The sequence below is a fragment of the Ranitomeya imitator genome, chromosome 9 (assembly GCF_032444005.1).
Source record: "Ranitomeya imitator isolate aRanImi1 chromosome 9, aRanImi1.pri, whole genome shotgun sequence".
Classification (NCBI taxonomy): Eukaryota; Metazoa; Chordata; class Amphibia; order Anura; family Dendrobatidae; genus Ranitomeya; species Ranitomeya imitator.
The window spans coordinates 120,437,488-120,454,647 of record NC_091290.1 but is presented as its reverse complement, the minus strand read 5'-3'; the positions used below and the strand labels follow the sequence as shown (position 1 = coordinate 120,454,647).

The following is a 17,160-nucleotide window of genomic DNA, read 5'->3' as shown; positions in this document are numbered from 1 at the left end:
ATTGGAATCCATCAGAAATCTCTTTAGGATACATTTAGATCAACGCGTTTTCTAAATCAACGCGTTTTCTATCTAGATTGGTTTGTGTGTGCTTATGAGATGGCACGCTGACCAGTGTTGGTCAATGCGCGAGTACACATGAGCAATTTTTGCACACTGACGAGGAAAAAAAGTGCAGTCCCAGCACCCGTTCACAAATGGACAATCGCATGGAGGAACCCAGTCATGGTTGATCTTTCCTTAAGATGGGGAAAAAGCAACCAGCACTTTATTCACCATGTTTTCTTTCTTCTGGAATTCATTTTTACTCCTTAAAAAAATAAATCTGAATACTTCATAGTGTTTTTATAGGGTTTATTGGTAACCGGATGACCTAAAGTAGAGAGGTAGCCGATTTAGCACATTTTGATTTTGACCGGTATTTCTACCCTCGTAACAGTTAAGGAAGGTAATACGATTACGGGGCTGCCGCCTGATTTTGCCCGTCTACCTTTAGTGTCATTGAGGGGTCTTGATTCTTGGCGCATGTTGCGCTTGTTTTGCATTGTCCTGGTATGGAGGAAGCCCACCTGAGCAGAGCTGGTTTCATGTTTTACATTGCTGGCATTCACGCCAAGAGACTTCTGGACTAATAACGAGTTTTGCCAATGCAGACGATCCACGTCCTTTGCTGGTATTTTTGGAACGTAAGAGGTGACAAAGGACAGCGGCTGCGGCACTCTAAGCTGCTCCTTAGGAAGATTACTTATGACTTCAAGAAGTTTCTTCTCTACCCTGAGGTCCATGTTGTGGAGGACTTGTCCGGCTAGGGTGCTGCCCATAAATCCCTTTGAGGGAAGCTTTTCCATATGATGGAGGAGAACCTCTTTCCTTCGTGCCATCTGCTCTGCGTGCCCGTTTCCAGGTGAAGCTTTCAATGGTGGCAGTAACAAAGGCACATTGAACGTTGGCGACTCCTTTGTATTGTAACAATCGGTCCATAATGGAAAAGCTTTCCCGGTGATCGGTGAGGAGTTTCTTTGTATGTTCTTCTCCTTGTTGGGTCTTGGTTCTCTAGTAGATACCTCTACAGAGGATACTTTGTCATGAGCGGTTTCTGTAGAAGGGCAATGACCTGTAAAGCCAGACGCCAAGTCTTTCTCTGCGGCAGCCAGACCGTGATCCGCAGAGTTTGTTTGAGTTGCTGACTTCTTTTCGTGGTTGGTGACTGTGCCGGGTTTTGTTTCTGCAGTTGTATCTTTACTTTCAGGTATAAAACACAGGTCTAGACATAAAATACAATCCGTGGCCTCTCCAGCCTTGGGCTTCTTCTGTTTCTTCTGAAGGTGCAGACATGCCATTGCAGAAACGGGACCCCAGCCACGAGCCTGGAAAATAAGAAACAAAGCATTAATTTCTCACTACTACACCGGATCAGACATTCACAGAGCGAAGCAGACAGTCCATACATCTCCGAGTCTCACTAAGATGGAGAACTCGAAATGACCTCTAAATCCATGGTGGGAACCTAGACGATGGCACAGGAAATGGAAACAAGACAGGCATGTGGCCTGGCACTAAATATATGGATTGGGCTTGGTAGAGCAACAAGTTTCTTCATATAATATAGCTAAGGCATACAATGAAATAGGCCCTGTCTAAATCCTCAGGATCAAATATAATAGCAGCAATAGAGGATATCCATAATCTAAAACATAACTTTTAATACATCCAAGTTAAAAATCTGGATCCTAACAAACACAAACAAAACAGAAAAACGTGCTCAAGTGAAACAGTGCTCAAGATAAAAAATTGGAGCAGTCTTACCAATTAGACGAACAGATAAGGGAAATCCCTCAAGTTATAGGAGGAAGGTGGTACCGATTGTATTAGCCAGGTAGGAGGGTAGGGAAATAATATGTAAACCACTGCCTTCCCTGTAAACCCTCCACGAACTCCTGTCCTGACAAGGACAGGCCCCAAGTAAGTCCTGCTATGGATACCCACCAACCAACAAAAGAAACGAAAATAATGTCTATAATCTCCCAACGCGTTTCAACTCCGATGGGGGAGAATCATCAGGGGAGTTGTGTGATTCATGACCAATGGGTCTGCCGTAGTCCGTAAAAGATAATAATCAAGTCTCATTCAAGAGGGTCCATGTATATCTGTAAGGACTCCTTACAGATTACGGACATAACGGACACCTGTTAATCGGACACGGGTATTCCCTGCCACTGCGGGACCCCGGATATACATGGACCCTCTTGAATGAGACTTGATTATTATCTTTTACGGACTACGGCAGACCCATTGGTCATGAATCACACAACTCCCCTGATGATTCTCCCCCATCGGAGTTGAAACGCGTTGGGAGATTATAGACATTATTTTCGTTTCTTTTGTTGGTTGGTGGGTATCCATAGCAGGACTTACTTGGGGCCTGTGCTTGTCAGGACAGGAGTTCGTGGAGGGTTTACAGGGAAGGCAGTGGTTTACATATTATTTCCCTACCCTCCTACCTGGCTAATACAATCGGTACCACCTTCCTCCTATAACTTGAGGGATTTCCCTTATCTGTTCGTCTAATTGGTAAGACTGCTCCAATTTTTTATCTTGAGCACGTTTTTCTGTTTTGTTTGTGTTTGTTAGGATCCAGATTTTTAACTTGGATGTATTAAAAGTTATGTTTTAGATTATGGATATCCTCTATTGCTGCTATTATATTTCAACAAGTTTCTTCCCCTAATCCCGCTATTGCATTGCTGTAATATGGCTGTATTTTATTGTCTAGCTAAACAGAGCGGGAAACGTCACCACCACCACCATACTCCGTGAAGGTCTAGGATAGGTGATAAAGATATGAACCAAACTGATCATGGGATTGGGAGAGTTCCTGTGCCCCGTGTTGTAATTGAGAGGTGGTATTGCAAGTGCACTACTAACTCCATTCACAGTCTATGGGACTGACTTAGCCAAATGCAGAGCTCTGTGATCTAAACCAAAGGATGGCGGCACATCAATCGCTGACCGGGTTAAGCCTCACATTTTATAATTTTATTTCTTCTGCAAAGAAGTTGTCATTCCACAACAAGAAAATGCTCGTCGCTACTCATGACCAGAGAAGAGCACATTTGCTCAGGTTCCCTCTTATTTGGAAAGCTATAGCTTGCTGAATGAGGGAACCCGAGCAAATTCGCTCATCTCTACGCCTGACCCATCTAATTTACAAGTGGAGATCTCCAGATCTTAGAGGATCCCACTCCGATCTAAATTCCGGTAGAGGAGCGCCTGATGTACTCACAGCTTCGTCCCATCCCGTGCCTATCAGCCACTCTATGGACTTGTGATCATCCTCCAGAATCTTCTCGCTGATCTCCACCAATGCTTCCGTCAGCTCCTTCTCCTCTTCTCGAGGGGAGCAGACTTGTTGTGGAAACTCTTCTAGCTCTTGCAGCGTTTCTCGTAATGAATCATTATCTTGGATATCCATTGATTTAGTTTTACATCTGCAAAATAAAATTGGAGATCACATATTAGACCACAACTAGGGTTTCTGCACAGGGCCATTTCCGAAGAAACCAAATCCACGACGTGTCAATAAACGCTCGCCGACAAGTTCTGTCTGGCTAACATGGAGAAGCTGCCCGTCTTGCCAGATGGCTCCTCAGATTAATGGGCGTCTTCCAGTGTAAGCAGACAGCGGCTGTCAATAAATATATTACATCAGGTTCCAGACGTCGCATCTCGCGGTTTATTGCATTACGACCTCTGATCTTCTGCGCCTTTGCTGGAGGACATTAATAAAGTTATTACGTAATGTCAGATTTCATAAAAAGGCAAATGTCATTATCTAGGACGACAGCCGGGCTCGTAGACTACCGTCTGTGCCAATCCTATTCCTAACAGACATTTTTTTTTCTTACATAAATAATTGTATTTGGGGCTAAAAATACGTTTTCGATCTATTTGCAGCAAGTAAACAATTCCCACCTGGCCACTTGTTTGCTCTCTACTGGCAATGAGGTTATTAATATGGTGCAAAGTATTTTTTAGTGGCAATGAGATAATTAGGTCGATTACATGCAGTAAATTAAATTTTAATATGGCAATTCAGTTTAAAGCGACTCCTGCAATCGATGGGTTTTAATTAGAAGATGAGTCTCGCGGGCGGCACAACTGGAGCGCGGAGTATGGTGATGGCGGCAACCTGAAACACGGGCTGTACCGATAAATAATTACACAGGACACGGACTTGTACTTCACACTGATGTTTCTCGGATAACCCTCCATAAATCATGCAGGTGCCGTCACTGCAGCCAGTACTGATGGGGGTAAAGAGTGTGAGACTATGTGATTACAGCACGGGGCCACGATATTATCCAGGAGCTGAAAATTGTCAGGTCCAAGAATAAGAATAACTAAGAAATTAGATATTGGTGACCCCACGTAGGAGCAAGGCCTGAATCTCAGCAGTGGGGCTGTGATGCTGCACCGATCGTGTCACCTCTGCCGCCCCGGTCACGTCACCTCTGCCGCCCCGGTCGCGACACCTCTGCCGCCCCGGTCGCGACACCTCTGCCGCCCCGGTCGCGACACCTCTGCCGCCCCGGTCGCGACACCTCTGCCGCCCGGGTCGCGACACCTCTGCCGCCCCGGTCGCGACACCTCTGCCGCCCCGGTCGCGACACCTCTGCCGCCCCGGTCGCGACACCTCTGCCGCCCGGGTCGCGACACCTCTGCCGCCCCGGTCGCGACACCTCTGCCGCCCCGGTCGCGACACCTCTGCCGCCCCGGTCGCGACACCTCTGCCGCCCCGGTCGCGACACCTCTGCCGCCCCGATCTCCCCTATCCATCTATCATTCTGGTGATCACTGCAGCCAATCACAGCTCTCAGTGGTAACATTTGTATATACAGGAGGACCACTGAAGTCAGTGATTGCAGTGGTCACACAAGTGAGTCTACAAGATCAGGGTAGGTAGTTACTTAACAGTCTAATGCAACGCTTGTTTCGTTATTTTCTCAACTTTTGAGCAAAATTTGTCAAATCCTGGAAAACTTGTAAGAAATTATTCAATTTTTGCAACGTATCCCCTAATCACAGGATAGGACTCCATCATTGTGGAGAACAGGGCTCTAAAATGCCCCATATGGATGTAGTGTAGCCAAGCAATGTGCGCCACCGCTCCATTCACTGTCTAGGGGACTGCGGGAGAGAGCCAAGTACAGCGTCCTATTAGCTGGCAGTCCTATAGATAATGAATGGTGCGTTGGTGCCCGTACGCCGCTCTCCCCATCTACTTCTAGTGGAGCTCTGGATATTAGCAAGTATCTATATAGGTCACAGGACATCGTAGATGTGAGAACTATGGATGAGCAAATCGATTTTCAGGACATAAAGCAAACTGCAAACCTGCATCAGAAAAGTGTGAGCGTGAACACTACAGTGCAAAGTAACAGCACTACAAGCCCCAGCATTATTACACTGGGCAGAGGACTGCAGGTCTCAGAATAACTAGACAAAAAATGTGTAGAACTAGAAGTCCCAGCATAATTACACAAGAGATAAAGAACTACAAGGTCCCAGCATTCGCCCGCAGGTACAATAGATGTAGGACTAGGAGTCCCAGCGTTCGCCCGCAGGTACAATAGAAGTAGGACTACGAGTCCCGGCGTTCGCCCGCAGGTACAATAGAAGTAGGACTACGAGTCCCGGCGTTCGCCCGCAGGTACAATAGAAGTAGGACTACGAGTCCCGGCGTTCGCCCGCAGGTACAATAGATGTAGGATTACGAGTCCCGGCGTTCGCCCGCAGGTACAATAGAAGTAGGACTATGAGTCCCGGCGTTCGCCCGCAGGCACAATAGATGTAGGACTACGAGTCCCGGCGTTCGCCCGCAGGCACAATAGATGTAGGACTACGAGTCCCGGCGTTCGCCCGCAGGCACAATAGATGTAGGACTACGAGTCCCCGCGTTCGCCCGCAGGTACAATAGATGTAGGACTACGAGTCCCGGCGTTCGCCCGCAGGCACAATAGATGTAGGACTACGAGTCCCCGCGTTCGCCCGCAGGTACAATAGATGTAGGACTAAGAGTCCCCGCGTTCGCCCGCAGGCACAATAGATGTAGGACTACGAGTCCCCGCGTTCGCCCGCAGGCACAATAGATGTAGGACTACGAGTCCCCGCGTTCGCCCGCAGGTACAATAGATGTAGGACTACGAGTCCCCGCGTTCGCCCGCAGGCACAATAGAAGTAGGACTACGAGTCCCGGCGTTCGCCCGCAGGCACAATAGATGTAGGATTACGAGTCCCGGCGTTCGCCCGCAGGTACAATAGAAGTAGGACTATGAGTCCCGGCGTTCGCCCGCAGGCACAATAGATGTAGGACTACGAGTCCCGGCGTTCGCCCGCAGGCACAATAGATGTAGGACTACGAGTCCCCGCGTTCGCCCGCAGGTACAATAGATGTAGGACTACGAGTCCCGGCGTTCGCCCGCAGGCACAATAGATGTAGGACTACGAGTCCCCGCGTTCGCCCGCAGGTACAATAGATGTAGGACTACGAGTCCCCGCGTTCGCCCGCAGGCACAATAGATGTAGGACTACGAGTCCCCGCGTTCGCCCGCAGGCACAATAGATGTAGGACTACGAGTCCCCGCGTTCGCCCGCAGGTACAATAGATGTAGGACTACGAGTCCCCGCGTTCGCCCGCAGGTACAATAGAAGTAGGACTACGAGTCCCTGCGTTCGCCCGCAGGTACAATAGATGTAGGACTAGGAGTCCCGGCGTTTGCCCGCAGGCACAATAGATGTAGGACTACGAGTCCCCGCGTTCGCCCGCAGGCACAATAGATGTAGGACTACGAGTCCCCGCGTTCGCCCGCAGGTACAATAGATGTAGGACTACGAGTCCCCGCGTTCGCCCGCAGGTACAATAGAAGTAGGACTACGAGTCCCCGCGTTCGCCCGCAGGTACAATAGATGTAGGACTAGGAGTCCCGGCGTTTGCCCGCAGGCACAATAGATGTAGGACTACGAGTCCCCGCGTTCGCCCGCAGGTACAATAGATGTAGGACTACGAGTCCCCGCGTTTGCCCGCAGGCACAATAGATGTAGGACTACGAGTCCCCGCGTTCGCCCGCAGGTACAATAGATGTAGGACTACGAGTCCCCGCGTTCGCCCGCAGGTACAATAGATGTAGGACTACGAGTCCCGGCGTTCGCCCGCAGGCACAATAGATGTAGGACTACGAGTCCCGGCGTTCGCCCGCAGGCACAATAGATGTAGGACTACGAGTCCCGGCGTTCGCCCGCAGGCACAATAGAAGTAGGACTACGAGTCCCGGCGTTCGCCCGCAGGCACAATAGATGTAGGACTACGAGTCCCCGCGTTCGCCCGCAGGTACAATAGATGTAGGACTACGAGTCCCGGCGTTCGCCCGCAGGCACAATAGATGTAGGACTACGAGTCCCCGCGTTCGCCCGCAGGTACAATAGATGTAGGACTACGAGTCCCCGCGTTCGCCCGCAGGTACAATAGATGTAGGACTACGAGTCCCAGCGTTCGCCCGCAGGTACAATAGATGTAGGACTACGAGTCCCAGCGTTCGCCCGCAGGTACAATAGATGTAGGACTACGAGTCCCAGCGTTCGCCCGCAGGTACAATAGATGTAGGACTACGAGTCCCAGCGTTCGCCCGCAGGTACAATAGATGTAGGACTACGAGTCCCAGCGTTCGCCCGCAGGTACAATAGATGTAGGACTACGAGTCCCCGCGTTCGCCCGCAGGTACAATAGATGTAGGACTACGAGTCCCGGCGTTCGCCCGCAGGTACAATAGATGTAGGACTACGAGTCCCCGCGTTCGCCCGCAGGTACAATAGATGTAGGACTACGAGTCCCCGCGTTCGCCCGCAGGTACAATAGATGTAGGACTACGAGTCCCGGCGTTCGCCCGCAGGTACAATAGATGTAGGACTACGAGTCCCCGCGTTCGCCCGCAGGTACAATAGATGTAGGACTACGAGTCCCAGCGTTCGCCCGCAGGTACAATAGATGTAGGACTACGAGTCCCAGCGTTCGCCCGCAGGTACAATAGATGTAGGACTACGAGTCCCCGCGTTCGCCCGCAGGTACAATAGATGTAGGACTACGAGTCCCAGCGTTCGCCCGCAGGTACAATAGATGTAGGACTACGAGTCCAGGCGTTACTACACGGGGCAGAGGACTGCAAGTCCCAGCATTACTACAAGGAAACCGGCAGTGTAGAACTGCAGATTTCAGAATAACTATCCAGACACAAAAGGTGTAGAACTAGAAGTCCCAGCATTATGACACAAGCGGTAAAGAACTACAAGTCCTATCATCCTTCTACAGACACCATAGGTGTAGGACTACAAGTCCCAGCATTCATCCACAAATATAATAGATGTAAGACTACGAGTCCCAGCATTCACCCACCGGTACAATAGATTTAGGACTACGCATCCCAGCATTCACCCGCAGAAACAATAGGTGTAGGACTACAAGTCCCAGCATTCCGACACAAACACAATCGGTGTAGGACTACAGGTCTCAGCATTCGCCTGTCTTGACTACACGTCCAAGCATCCCCTTCTCTCCTCTGTCAGTACTAAGAAATGAGCATTGAAATAAGACAGAAGCCAGAGAACTACAAGTCCCAGCGGCGCTCCAGCAGCAGGCCGGGTCCCGGTCCAGTACACACCCGTCAGCAGCAGTCCCGGCCGGGAGCCGCACACATCACCGCTCCGCTCTCCTCCATCTTCTCTCCCCCCTCCCCCGCAGCCGTTGTCAGGGGTTACGCTTGGGTCGCGTGCTCTGGGCGGGGCTTCTCCAGCGGAAGTCGTGTGTCACGTGACCGCAGTGCGCGGCGCGCGCTGACCTTGGTTCTGACGCGGGAGAGCAGGCCGCCGCCGTGTCCTTGTCGTGTCCAGTCAGCGCGGCCTCCATAGCCGGAGGGGCGGGCACAGTGCGACCACCCAGCCCCCTCACACCTCAACTGAGGCTTTTGTGCTCGTTTTCTGATAGTAGGTTTTCTTTTTGTATCATATCCAGAAATTGGGACAAAAAACATTTTGGTCATTTTTTTTTTTTTAAATACCCCTTGTCCTAGAAAAGTAAGGAGAGGCCTGAAAACTGACACATAAGTGGGGTCCCCTCCTGCAGCCTGGCCCTGCATATGGGGGCGCAGTGACGTCATGGCGGTGCAGAGCGGCCCCCAGTAATGTCTACACAATCTACAGTGTTCACTCCTTAACCCCTTCCTGGCCGGAGCTGGTTTCGGTTTTGCGTTTTTCTCTCCCTTTCTTCCCAGAGCCATAACTGTTTAGTACAGCTGACATGTGCCCGCAATAGGCGCGGGTGGAATCACAATCCGCCCTCGCCTATTAACTAGTTAAATGCCGCCATCAAACTCTGACAGCATTTAACGCACGCACCGGGCCAGAAATACGCGCACCTCCGACCCCCGTCACGTGATCGGGGGGTCAGCGGTGCGTCAGCATGGCAACCAGAGGAGTCCTGAAGACCTCTATGGTTGTTGATGCCAGATTGCTATGAGCGCCACCCAGTGGTTGGCGTTCATAGCAATGCAGTAATTCTGCTACATAGGGGTGATATGAGCATCGCCTCTATGTAGCAGAGCCGATCAAGTTGTGGCAGCTTCTAGCCTCCTATGGAGGCTATTGGAGCATCAATAAAAAAAAAGTATTAACCTGATCGCTAAACGGCGTAGCAAGGAAAAAATTAAAAACGCCAGAATTTAGTTTTTTGGGTCGCCGTGACATTGCATTAACCCCTTCATGACCTTGGGATTTTTCGTTTTTCCGTGTTCGTTTTTCACTCCCTTCCTTCCCAGAGCCATAACTTTTTTATTTTTCCGTCAATTTGGCCATGTGAGGGCTTATTTTTTGCGGGACGAGTTGCACTTTTGAACGACATCATTGGTTTTAGCATGTCGTGTACTAGAAAACGGGAAAAAAATTCCAAGTGCGGTGAAATTGCAAAAAAAGTTCAATCCCACACTTGTTTTTTGTTTGGCTTTTTTGCTAGGTTCACTAAATAATGATTACGATTCTGCCATTATGATTTTCCAGGTCAGTACGAGTTCATAGACACCAAACATGACTAGGTTATTTTTTACCTAAGTGGTGAAAAAAAATTCCAAACTTTGCTAAAAAAGAAAAAAAAATTGCGCCATTTTCCGATACTAGTAGCGTCACCATTTTTCGTGATCTGGGGTCGGTTGAGGGCTTATTTTTTGCGTGCCGAGATGACGTTTTTAATGATAGCATTTTGGTGCAGATACATTCTTTTGATCGCCCATTATTGCATTTTAATGCAATGTCGCGGCGACCAAAAAAACGTAATTCTGGCGTTTCGAATTTTTTTCTCGCTACTCCATTTAGCGATCAGGTTAATGCTTTTTTTTAATGATAGATCGGGTGATTCTGAGCGCGGCGATACCAAATATGTGTAGATTTGATTTTTTTTAATTCATTTATTTTGATTGGGGCGAAAGGGGGGTGATTTAAACTTTTATATTTTTTTTATTTTTTTCACATTTTTTTAACTTTTTTTTTTTTACTTTTGCCATGCTTCAATAGCCTCCATGGGAGGCTAGAAGAAGGCACAGCACGATCGCCTCTGCTACATAGCAGCGATCTGCTGATCACTTCTATGTAGCAGAATTGCACGTGTGCTGTGAGCGCCGACCACAGGGTGGCACTCACAGCTACCGGCGATCAGTAACCATAGAGGTCTCAAGGACCTCTATGGTTACCATCCTGACGCATCGCAGACCCCCGATCATGTGACGGGGGACGGCGATGACGTCATTTCCGGCCGCCCGGCCGGATGCGGTAGTTAAATGCCGCTGTCAGCGTTTGACAGCGGCATTTAACTAGTTAATAGGTGCGGGCAGATCGCGATTCTGCCCGCGCCTATTACGGGCACATGTCAGCTGTTCAAAACAGCTGACATGTCCCGGCTTTGATGCGGACTCACCGCGGAGCCCTGCATCAAAACGGGGCTTCTGACCTCGGACGTACTATCCCGTCCGAGGTCAGAAAGGGGTTAAAATGCAATAACGGGCGATCAAAAGATCTTATCTGCACCAAAATGGTATAATTAAAAACGTCAGCTCGGCACGCAAAACATAAGCCCTCACCCAACCCCAGATCATGAAAAATGGAGACGCTACGGGTATCAGAAAATGGCGTGGTTTTTTTTGTTTTGTTTTTTTTTAAGCAAATTTTGGATTTTTTTTTACCACTTACATAAAAAAGAACCTAGACATGTTTGGTGTCCATGAACTCGTAATGACCTGGAGAATCATAATGTCAGGTCAGTTTCAGCATTTAGTGAACCTAGTAAAAAAAAACGTGTGAGATTGCACTTTTTTTTGCAATTTCACCGCACTTGGAATTTTTTTTTGAGTACATGACATGGTAAAACCAATGATGTCGTTCAAAAGTGCAACTCGTCCCGCAAAAAAACAAGCCCTCACATGACCATATTTTGACGGAAAAATAAAAAAGTTATGGCTCTGGGAAAGAGGGGAGCGAAAAACGTAAAACCGAAAAAAGCTCTGGTCATGAAGGGGTTAAGCGGTGAACACAAATTCCAAAGCTTGTATGGAAAAAAGTTTTGGATTATTGCCATTTTATAATATCAATAATTGTCTCATTTTTCAGGAACTTGGGGTAGGTGAGGGTTTGCGTAATTCTGGTGTTTTGATTTTTTTGATAGATTGGACATTTCAGATTGCGGCGATACCAAATATATTTGTTTTTAATGGGACAGAAGTAAGGTGATTTGATCTTTTTGTGTTTTTTTTTTCTTTTTTTTTTACTATATTTTAAACCTTTTTGTTTTTTTTACTTTATTTAACCCCTTTCTGCCATTAGACGTACTATTCCGTCCATGTGGGGTGGGCCCTACTTCCCAAGGACGGAATAGTACGTCATAGGCGATCGGCCGCGCTCCCCCCGTGAGCTTATCACAGCTGACATCTGGCACTATGTGCCAGGAGCGGTCACGGACCGCCCCCGGCACATTAACCCCCCCGGCACACCGCAATCAAACATGATCGCGATGTGCCGGCGGTGCAGGGAAGCATTGCGCAGGGAGGGGGCTCCCTGCGGGCTTCCCTGAGACCCCCGGAGCAACGCGATGTGATCGCGTTGCTCCGGGGGTCTCCTACCTTCCTCCCTGCAGCAAGTCCCGGATCCAAAATGGCCGCGGATCCGGGTCCTGCAGGGAGGGAGGTGCCTTACCAAGTGCCTGCTCAGAGCAGGCACTTGGTAACGCTGGTAACGCTGCAGCGCTCTGAGACAGATCGGTGATCTGTCAGAGTGCTGTGCAAACTGTCAGATCACCGATCTGTATTGTCCCCCCTGGGACAAAGTAAAAAAGTTAAAAAATTTTTTTACAAGTGTGTAAAAAAAATTTTTTTTAAAAAATCCTAAATAATGAAAAAAAATAAAAAATATATTATTCCCATAAATACATTTCTTTATCTAAATAATAAAAAAAAACAATAAAAGTACACATATTTAGTATCGCCGCGTCCGTAACGACCCGACCTATAAAACTGTCCCACTAGTTAACCCCTTCAGTAAACACCGTAAGAAAAAAAAAAAAAAAAACGAGACAAAAAACAACGCTTTATTATCATACCGCCGAACAAAAAGTGGAATAACACGCGATCAAAAAGACGGATATAAATAACCATGGTACCGCTGAAAGCGTCATCTTGTCCCGCAAAAAATGAGCCGCCATACAGCAACATCAGCAAAAAAATAAAAAAGTTATAGTCCTCAGAATAAAGCGATGCAAAAATAATTTTTTCTATAAAATAGTTTTTATCGTATAAAAGCGCCAAAACATAAAAAAAATTATATAAATGAGGTATCGCTGTAATCGTACTGACCCGAAGAATAAAACTGCTTTATCAATTTTACCAAACGCGGAACGGTATAAACGCCTCCCCCAAAAGAAATTCATGAATAGCTGGTTTTTGGTAATTCTGCCTCACAAAAATCGGAATAAAAAGCGATCAAAAAATGTCACGTGCCCGAAAATGTTACCAATAAAAACATCAACTCGTCCCGCAAAAAACAAGACCTCACATGACTCTGTGGACTCAAATATGGAAAAATTATAGCTCTCAAAATGTGGAAACGCAAAAAATATTTTTTTGCAATAAAAAGCGTCTTTCAGTGTGTGACGGCTGCCAATCATAAAAATCCGCTAAAAAACCCGCTATAAAAGTAAATCAAACCCCCCTTCATCACCCCCTTAGTTAGGGAAAAATAAAAAAAATGTATTTATTTCCATTTTCCCATTAGGGTAGGTTAGGGCTAGGGTTAAGGTTAGGGCTAGGGCTAGGGTTAGGGCTAGGGTTAAGGCTACAGTTAGGGTTGGGGCTAAAGTTAGGGTTAGGGTTTGGATTACATTTGCGGTTGGGAATAGGGTTGGGGTTAGGGGTGTGTCTAGGTTAGAGGTGTGGTTAGGGTTACCGTTGGAATTAGGGTTAGGGGTGTGTTTGGATTAGGGTTTCAGTTATAATTGGGGGTTTCCACTGTTTAGACACATCAGGGGCTCTCCAAACACGACATGGCGTCCGATCTCAATTCCAGCCAATTCTACGTTGAAAAAGTAAAACAGTGCTCCTTCCCTTCCGAGCTCTCCCGTGTGTCCAAACAGGAGTTTACCCCAACATATGGGGTATCAGCGTACTCAGGACAAATTGGACAACAACTTTTGGGGTCCAATTTCTCCTGTTACCCTTGGGAAAATACAAAACTGGGGGCTAAAAAATAATTTGGGGGGGAATTTTTATTTTTTATTTTCACGGCTCTGCGTTAGAAACTGTAGTGAAACACTTGGGGGCTCAAAGTTCTCACAACACATCTAGATAAGTTCCTTGGGGGGTCTAGTTTCCAATATGGGGTCACTTGTGGGGGGTTTCTACTGTTTAGGTACATTAGGGGCTCTGCAAACGCAATGTGACGCCTGCAGACCATTCCATCTAAGTCTGTATTCCAAATGGCGCTCCTTCCCTTCCGAGCTCTCCCATGCGCCCAAACGGTGGTTCCCCCCCACATATGGGGTATCAGCGCACTCAGGACAAATTGCACAACAACTTTTGGGGTCCAATTTCTCCTGTTACCCTCGGGAAAATACAAAACTGGGGGCTAAAAAATAATTTTTGTGGGAAAAAATTTTTGTTTTATCTTTACGGCTCTGCATTATAAACTTCTGTGAAGCTCTTGGTGGGTCAAAGTGCTCACCACACATCTAGATAAGTTCCTTAGGGGGTCTACTTTCCAAAATGGTGTCACTTGTGGGGGGTTTCAATGTTTAGGCACATCAGGGGCTCTCCAAACGCAACATGGCGTCTCATCTCAATTCCTGTGAATTTTGCATTGAAAAGTCAAACGGCGCTCCTTCCCTTCTGAGCTCTCCCATGCACCCAAACAGTGGTTTACCCCCACATATGGGGTATCAGCATACTCAGGACAAATTGTACAACAACTTTTTGGTTCCAATTTCTTCTCTTACCATTGGGAAAATAAAAAATTGGGGGCGAAAAGATAATTTTTGTGAAAAAAAATGATTTTTTTATTTTTACGGTTCTGCATTATAAACTTCTGTGAAGCAATTGGTGGGTCAAAGTGCTCACCACACCTCTAGATAAGTTCCTTAGGGGGTCTACTTTCCAAAATGGTGTCACTTGTGGGGGGTTTCAATGTTTAGGCACATCAGTGGCTCTCCAAACGCAACATGGCGTCCCATCTCAATTCCAGTCAATTTTGCATTAAAAAGTCAAATGGCGCTCCTTCGCTTCCGAGCTCTGTCATGCGCCCAAACAATGGTTTACCTCCACTTATGGGGTATTGGCGTACTCAGGACAAATTGTACAGCAAGGTTCGGGGTCTATTTTCTCCTGTAACCCTTGGTAAAATAAAACAAATTGGAGCTGAAGTAAATTTTTTGTGAAACAAAGTTAAATGTTAATTTTTATTTAAACATTCCAAAAATTCCTGTGAAACACCTGAAGGGTTAATAAACTTCTTGAATATGGTTTTGAGCAGCTTGAGGGGTGCAGTTTTTAGAATGGTCTCACACTTCGTTATTTTCTATCATATAGACCCCTCAAAATGACTTCAAATGAGATGTGGTCCCTAAAATAAAATGGTGTTGTAAAAATGAGAAATCGCTGGTCAACTTTTAACCCTTATAACTCCCTAACAAAAAAAAATTTTTGGTTCCAAAATTGTGCTGATGTAAAGTAGACATGTGGGAAATGTTACTTATTAAGTATTTTGTGTGACATATCTCTGTGATTTAATTGCATAAAAATTCAAAGTTTGAAAATTGTGAAATTTTCAAAATTTTCGCCATATTTCCATTTTTTTCACAAATAAACGCAGGTACTATCAAAGAAATTTTACCACTATCATGAAGTACAATATGTCACGAGAAAACAATGTCAGAATCACCAGGATCCGTTGAAGCGTTCCAGAGTTATAACCTCATAAAGGGACAGTGGTCAGAATTGTAAAAATTGGCCCGGTCCATAACGTGCAAACCACCCTTGGGGGTAAAGGGGTTAATAGTCCCCTTAGGGGACTTGAATGCTAGATCGTGATAATAACATGCACCAGGGTCTTCTGCAGACCCTCGACTGTCATGACAACCCATCGGCTCCCCACGATCACGTAAAAGGGGCACCAATGGGTGCAATCAATGATGTGCTTCCTCTTTGCGTGTGAAATGTCGCTGTCTGTGATTGGATACTTGATAAATTATTATGGCGAGGCCAACCAGTATTATACAGGGGCCTTAGTCACTGTTCCATGCCCTGTAGTGGAAGTCCGAAATAAAAGTGACCCTGTAAATAATGATTATATTTTCTAGTAAACTTTAGTTCCTGAATGTTTTGTGAATAATTCCAGACAGCTGTATTTGTCTAAAGGTCACTTCCGTCTGTCTGTCACGGATATTCATTGGTCGCGGCCTCTGTCTGTCATGGAAATCCAAGTCGCTGATTGGTCGCCGCAAAACAGCCACGACCAATCAGCGACGGGCACAGTCTGGAAGAAAATGGCGGCTCCTTACTCCCCGCAGTCATTGCCCGGCGCCCGCATACTCCCCTCCGGTCACCGCTCACACATGGGTAATGCCGGCGGTAACGGACCGCGTTATGCTGCGGGTAACGCACTCCGTAACCGCCGCTATTAACCCTGTGTGTCCCCAAATTTTTGCTATTGATGCTGCCTATGCGGCATCAATAGTAAAAAAAATGTAATGTTAAAAATAATAAAAAAACAAAAACCCTGCTATACTCAACCTCCGTTGTCCGCCGAGCCGCACGCGCATGCCACCATCTTCCGTTCCCAGCGGTGCATTGCAAAATTACCCAGAAGACTTAGCGGTCTCACGAGACCGCTAAGTCATCTGGGTAATTTCACAATGCATCCTGTGAACGGAAGATGGCGGCAGCTGTGCGCATATCGCCGGAGCTTCGCTGGATCCCAGGGGGTGAGTATATAATAATTTTTTATTTTAATTATTTTTTTAACAGGGATATGGTGCCCACACTGCTGTATACTACATGGGCTGAGTTAGATACCGCGTGGCTGCTATATACTACATAGGCATTGTTATATACTATGTGGGCTGTGTGATATACTCCGTGGGCTGTGCTATATACTACATGGGCTGTGTTATATACTGCGTGGGCTATGTTCTATACTGCGTGCTATATACTATGTGGCCACTGTTATATACTGCGTAGGCTGTGCTATATATTACGTGACCACTGTTATATACTTCGTGGGCAGTGTTATATACTACGTGGCTGCTATATACTGCGTGGGCAGTGTTATATACTATGTGGCTGCTATATACTGCGTGGGCTGTGCTATATATTACGTGGCCAGTGTTATATACTACGTCGCCTGTGTTATATACTACATGGGCAGTGTTATATACTACGTGGCTGTGCTATATACTACGTGGGCTATGTTCTATACTGCGTGCTATATACTACGTGGCCACTGTTATATACTGCGTGGGCAGTGTTATATACTATGTGGCTGCTATATACTGCATGGGCAGTGTTATATACTATGTGGCTGCTATAT

General features: G+C 46.9%; 1 protein-coding gene across 1 annotated transcript; it reads right to left on the bottom strand.

Moving 5' to 3' along the window:
- Window positions 1-337: 337 nt before the first annotated feature.
- On the bottom strand, window positions 338-8,796 carry C9H16orf46 (chromosome 9 C16orf46 homolog). Its single transcript, XM_069738756.1, has 3 exons — window positions 8,712-8,796; window positions 3,284-3,488; window positions 338-1,367 (listed from the first exon to the last, which is right to left on the bottom strand). The coding sequence occupies exons 2-3, from the start codon at window positions 3,470-3,472 to the stop codon at window positions 396-398; spliced, it is 1,161 nt and encodes a 386-aa protein (XP_069594857.1). The 5' UTR covers window positions 3,473-3,488; window positions 8,712-8,796; the 3' UTR covers window positions 338-395.
- Between the last annotated feature and the right edge of the window lie 8,364 nt (window positions 8,797-17,160).